This window comes from Cuculus canorus, chromosome 8 (genome assembly GCF_017976375.1).
Source record: "Cuculus canorus isolate bCucCan1 chromosome 8, bCucCan1.pri, whole genome shotgun sequence".
In the NCBI taxonomy this organism is placed as follows: Eukaryota; Metazoa; Chordata; class Aves; order Cuculiformes; family Cuculidae; genus Cuculus; species Cuculus canorus.
The window spans coordinates 23,626,271-23,632,828 of record NC_071408.1 but is presented as its reverse complement, the minus strand read 5'-3'; the positions used below and the strand labels follow the sequence as shown (position 1 = coordinate 23,632,828).

General features: G+C 35.5%; 1 protein-coding gene across 2 annotated transcripts in view; it reads right to left on the bottom strand.

Annotated features, from left to right (window-relative positions):
• Positions 1-315: 315 nt before the first annotated feature.
• The window catches only part of FAF1 (Fas associated factor 1), a 176,387-nt gene continuing 170,144 nt past the window's right edge, over positions 316-6,558 (bottom strand). For both annotated transcript variants that reach the window (XM_054072454.1, XM_054072453.1), the window contains one exon: positions 316-3,491. In XM_054072454.1, coding sequence (XP_053928429.1) covers positions 3,408-3,491 — 84 coding nt within the window. In that variant the 3' untranslated portion in view covers positions 316-3,407. The remainder of the gene's footprint in view (positions 3,492-6,558) is intronic.

The following is a 6,558-nucleotide window of genomic DNA, read 5'->3' as shown; positions in this document are numbered from 1 at the left end:
AATTCAGTGAAAACTGCAGGGGATACCCACAAGAGGGTCACCATCATCATAAAACCATACCCTGTGCTTTCCAAAGGTCAGAAGAAAGGACTGGGTGCTTACCTTGATGTACGGTCTCAGTGCTGTGACCCGCGAGTGGAAGGAGGCGCAGCGGGGCAGCAGAGGGCAGGAAGCCTTTATCTCCAGTGAGGAGCGGCAGACACAAGACATCTTCATTCTTAGCATTGCCTACTGACCACTCTAAGGAGCTCCTGGTTCTGGAACTGTTTTTCCCCACATATGGAACAGTGAAATCATATACCTTATTAGTTGAAATATCATTGTAATTGAAAATTTATTTTAAGTTTCTAATGTCACTGAGTAGGTACAGTTTACGAAAGCTTAAGTCCTTTTCTGCTACATTAAAAAGAATAAACAAGCCCTCCGACATAGCTCCATTAGAAACACCCTCAGCATCCTCACTAAATTGAAGAGCGCGTACGCAGAGAATACAGACCAAACACTTTGGTTCTGCATATTCTCTAATAGTGATTTCAAACACCAATGTCAATAGGCAGGAAGTTTCTTCAAAAGCCAGAGAACGCCCCACCTTCACCGTAATGCTCTGAAGGCCAGTAATGAAAGCCAACACATCGCACAGGATTCCATTCATTAACAGTAATTCCTTAAGATTTAAAACTAATGCATTAATCATGTTAATGATAATCCATTAATGTGAAGAACCTGAAGATAAAAAGGTAGAATCAGGGATATGCTCTGTAGCAAATGTTACAGTTTTAGAGTAATACTGAATTACAAAATCAGTCTGTAGACCAACTGGAGGATTAACCATGTCAGCAGAGCATGTGAAGTGAATATAATGGTTTAGGAGAGCAGAAAATGATGGCAAAGAATATTAATGTTTCTACAGAAGGATTGGTTTGCACTGAGGTTGTAATTTGGAAAGGTGACTCTGGATGGTTGCTTCTTGAAATCAGGCCCGAAGTATTTCAGGACCAAAATCATAAATGTTTTATTTAAAGAGTGATACACTTGTTTAAGTTGCGGCAGAATGATCCCCGCACACTCATCTTGATACCTTTATACCAGAGGGCAGTAATGCCAGCACTTTGAACACTTCCAGTTAATTACCACTAGAACACTTTGATAATGACAGTGTATTTTGCAATACGAACAAAATGAGGGAAAAAATAATAAAAGAGTTTAGAAAAAAAAAAAGGCTAAACAAACCCTGGGATCACTGACTTCAACAGATTCAACAAATATTCAAGCCACATTTAATACCTTTATGAAACTAGTATCAAAGTAAAGAATATATAGTCAAAATACAGAAATAAAGTTGAGTGAGAGAAAACAGCCTGATGAGATCAAACAAAAGTTAAACAGAATAGATTAATATAAACAAGTTAGCTGAAAGGTCGCTCTGCTTTGTGTAGCAGTATTTCAGCAATTCCTTTCCTCAACAGCCAGCATAGAAGGAAAAGCTAATCTGAAAAAAAAAGATATGCATCACTTTCAAATCCTGCTGCATGTGTTACTGTGATTGTTTGTAGAAACAGCATCACCCCAGTTTGCAACCTATGATAATTTCTTATTTAATAAACATAGTGGATATTTTTATAAGAAAACAAAATCTCAGAATGAAGTGTCTGCATTGAGCTTTCCATTACACATACATTTATCTTGCTGTTGGCTATGCATTCCTTTATTTGTGAACTGCAAATGATCAGAATTTGCTTACACTTCCAAACCTTTTGTTTGCCATAGATATTTCACTTCTAAAAGTGTCTGATGTAGCACTCACTAATTACAGAATTACAAAAGGTAGAATAAGGCTTCCCCGCTCAGAAATTTGCATTTTTGGTAAAGGTAACAATATATCACCTTCACTAACACCCTAATAATAGGCATACATTTAATTTTATATCACCATCCTTCCAAATAAAAAAAGAAAAACTAAAAAGATGTGTGGAGTTTATTCTTGTTTAGTATAAAATTTTCAAATTGGAATTCATTTTGCTAGGATATACACTACGCATTACATAGAAACGTATGTGGAAAACAATATGCCAGGCTTTAAAAAAAATATTGATTAGCAGATAAGGATTCTGTAGTGCTTTCGTGCACTGTTCTGTGGGACCAGAGATTAAGGAAAAAACAAAACAAAACCAAACCAAAAAAAAAATAGTTAAACCAGTTTTGATGCAATTTTAGCATCAAGTGTAAGTTACGGTCTTAGACTAAGAATGCTCATTCTGTGGCTGAGAAATTTAAAGTACCAGATTTTTCCACATCAGATAGCTGGTGCATACATTTCAGACAGGAGAATTAGGATTTCTTTAAATTTGAAATGGGATCAGCAATCTATTGTTAAAACGTCCAAAGTGTGCAATAATAAGGCAGATTTCTTATTACACCACCTCTTAAGATACTCATTGTTTGATGAAACAAACAAGGTGCTTTAAAACAGCAGAGTAATAGGATACAAACAAGTGCCAGAATGAAGGAAAACTGCTAAAATGGAAACTGCCCTTTCTTTCACAATGAGAAATAAAGAACTTTTGTATCTGGTACTTGAAAGGTTTTTAACAGCTGATATTCAATATCAGCTGATTCCTGAAGTGTTGGCAAGATACCAGGTTTCTGGCACTGCCATTTCTAATGTAATTTAAATATTCACATCATGCAATAAGCAGTTTCACACACTGCAATGTAATGGAAAATACTTCCTAAACTGAACCAGAACTGAGACCCAAAGCAGAACCAGAAAATAAATACCTTGCATATATGTCAAACTATATTCTTCAAACAAAACCTTACATCTTATCAAAGAAGTCAGAAAGTACTAACAAAAATTATATGCTTTCTACTATAATACTGTTAAATTTCAATGGCTGAGAATGTCCCATTATTTTTTTCTGCCTTTTTAAATTAGTTGACAAAGTAGAAATTCAAACACAGAAATAAAATGCATATATATGAGAGCACTGGCTCAGCGAGATATCAAATATACAGCATTCTAGTGTCAAAAGTACAGGCAGAAATGTCTAAGATTTCTTGGTGAAAAAGGGGCATTTGAGGAGTAAAAATTCTACTTAACAATCACTCACATTTTAACAGTGCATTAATTATAACAAAAGCTGGATGATAAGTAAGCAACAGAGTCATAATGTTCAGTGTTCATAGCAGAATTTTATCCTCTGCTCATTTCAATGAGGTTGGAAACATATATCATGGATGTGAAACTTTGAGTAGCTATGTTTTTTCATTTTTTCAGGATTCTTGCAAGAGGCAAAGTCGTGACATTGAGTTGAGTTGGATGAGTACAAGGTGGAATTGATAGTTTTCCTTTCGATGATGTGCCTCTGGCTTCTCAAAGGATGATTAGTCCTACAATCTTGTTTGATCTATTCTTTTGCCTCCAGGAAAAGTGTTTCTTGAGGATACAGTTTTACCTCCAGTAATGATTTATTTGGATCCAGCTGGGTCACCTGTAAAGATAAGAACAAGAAGATACCTGTAAGCAGACTTTTTTGAATTGTTTATCTTCACAGGGCAAATTTTCACTAGGGAGATTTTTTGAGTCTTTCTGTCAGTGCTAACTGAAGTTGTGAGTGTGAATTCCCAGGATGCAGATAAAGATGACAACGACGATGATAATACTGCTAGTAATATAATCAACAACAGCAATAACATATTTGTAATGACAATAAACAGAATAACAATTTTGTAATGATAATAAACAGAATAATAATCAACAGAATCCAACACACTAATGCCAAGAAGGTCTGGTTTTCTACAACCAACCAATGCATGAATATATCTGACCTATTGTCAAAGTTAAGATCTTTTGGGAGGATTACTAGAACACACAAGTCCCAGATAAGTATCCTAAAACTTCAGTCGGACTGATGGTGTCAGCATAGCCAATCCAGTATGATCTCTCCACTGAAAGTGGAATTTATTCTGCCTTTATTTTCCGACTTTCTTTCTTGCTCCAAGTCACACAGTGAAGCACTGACTTTCACTCACTTTGATGCTTATCAGCCACTTAAACATTCGTTTGGTTGTTTTTCTGCTGTGCCAGTGAGTTTAACTGGGGAACACACAAGTCCAGTCAACACCAAATCCAGTGCAAGGTAAGTACGTAGCATATGGAATGGAGGAAGCAGGGCTCTCCTCCTTCCATCGGGAGTGAATGCTGAATCCGCTCGCCATATGGTGAAACCGTATCCCAACCCAACTCCTGAAGCGTGTACTTATGTGCATGGGTGCGTGTATATATATATATATATATATATGCACATCGTAAGTACTGTGTCTCTATATATCATTTATGCAGATGTTTAGCTGCGTACATTTGTATTATAGAATTATTCCCTGGAATCCTGACTGCTTGCTGGATTTGTCGATGTATTTAGGCTGTCACTCGTGCAGGTGGGCATACAGGAGAATTCCAGTGAGAGCTAAATGCCGTGCAATTTGGAAAAGAATGATACAGGCACTATCTGTACCGTTACTGCCAAAATTCTTCAGCATTTGGATCTTAGCACCAAACCCTGCAAGCTGCTCAACATCCTGACTATCCCATTACCAGTTTTCACTCAAGGCATGCAAGCAATTCTCAGTTTGTAGTCAGCAAGAAACCCGTGTTGAGGATTCCATTTAGAAACTAGGCTTCTGCCTATAGGATAAATCTACTCTATGAAAATAAAATTCAATAAGTACTACATAATATAGTTATTTATATAGACAAAATAATGATGACAAGGCTCCTAAGTGTCCTTCAGACACTCAGGTGTACATGCCAATGATGTGACATCCAGAAGACTACTGGAAAGCTTCATATAGAAAGATGAACATTATTTCTTTTAATCTTACCATCTTCACTTCAAATTTTAAACTTATTTTCCCTGGGTATTCTGTTTTAGTTTATTTTGCTGCGTGAACACACTAGGTATCAGAATTTTGCTTGTGAATAATAGATTATTACTCTTATGCTATAGGTATAAATAGAAATGCATATTGATAAACATTTTTTCTGAAGTTAGATTCATTTTATCTATGATTATATCACACCACTGCTTTCTAAAATTATTTTTTTAAAACATTAGTTGTCAAGCACACCAAACACTATGAATTAATAAGAAACAATAATGTATTTTTTCTTAAAAGCATAACTTACTAATCCAGTTACCAATTAACAAAGAGTATGGCTCCTCTTTCTCTCCCAATTAAATCAAGCAAACTTAAAATATATTTGTATTTCTATTGTTTTAATTGATAATTATAGAAAACTCATTAGTTAAACAAATATTAAAAGCTTATCACTTCCTAAGTCCACTGAAATCAACGTAATTTCATCTTTCTGACTGCAACAGAATTAACTTCCCCCTTCCATTTAAAAACCCCAAACAGATGAATTATTTTGATTCCCAAAACAGGAACATATTTTCTTAAACTTCATGTACCACGGTGAGCTATTGCTAAATGTCTGGAGAGAAAAATAATCTATAAAAACCAGACTCAATTTTAGATTCCTATTATCTACAGCCCAATTATGCATGCCTGCACAGATGCTGCTTAAATTATTGAAAGGTTATTATCTTAGAGAGCAAACCTGTTATGTAAAAAACAGCCAAAGTAGTGCATTTAAGTTTGTGATTACAGAAGTATGCTAATTAAGTATCTTGTTGCATTTTTTAATGTTTTGGTATTCTGCTACAGTCCATTATTGCACGTAGACATAGAAAACAAGGTAAATAGGGGTGTCTGCAATTCACAACATTTGAGGCATTGTGCACCTCAAAGAAGCAATTTCCCTTCTTTTCAGTTCAAGCCAGTATCTAATTTGACCTCTCTATTTTCACATCCTGCAATCTTTTTTTTTTTTTTTCAAGAAAAGCTAGGAAAGACAGAATTCAAGATACATATCCGAGTCTAAACTCTAAAGTTTGTAAACTTCAGGTACCTTAAACAGTAATAACACAGGATGTCCCTTCCTCACTGTCTTCATTCTTAGGAGGCTGGCTAAAAGCACTCTGGAGTACCTGCAGCAAAAGGACTGTGCAGCTTTTCACCATAATTTCAGTGTGCTGCTTAATTCACTGAGGGACAGGAGAGTTTGCAAATGTTTACACCATTACCCAATTAACTAACAATATGGCTCCTACATCTGTCAACAAACAAAGCTGTTGTTGCTTTGTTTTAGCTCCTTGGCATTTTCTGTTCATATGGGTCGCCATTGTACTTAATTATCACACCATAACCCTTCTGCAGCTTCTACTTTGTTATTTGTGGTTTGTAAATATGTTGTTTGCTACGAAGAATAGAAGCTTATTAGTGAACACATCCCCTACCAAAAGAATGGTTTCTCTTGTAAATATACAAAATATAAGACCTAAGATGCTTCGTAACTTACAGTATTTTAAAACAGAATTAGAAACCGAAGAACGGTATATAATAAAGATGAAAGGACCCTGGAAGAGCTGTAGCTCACAAAGGTGTGTCCCGTGTAGTTTTCTAACTCATTTTATTCACTTACATTTACGTGGATTA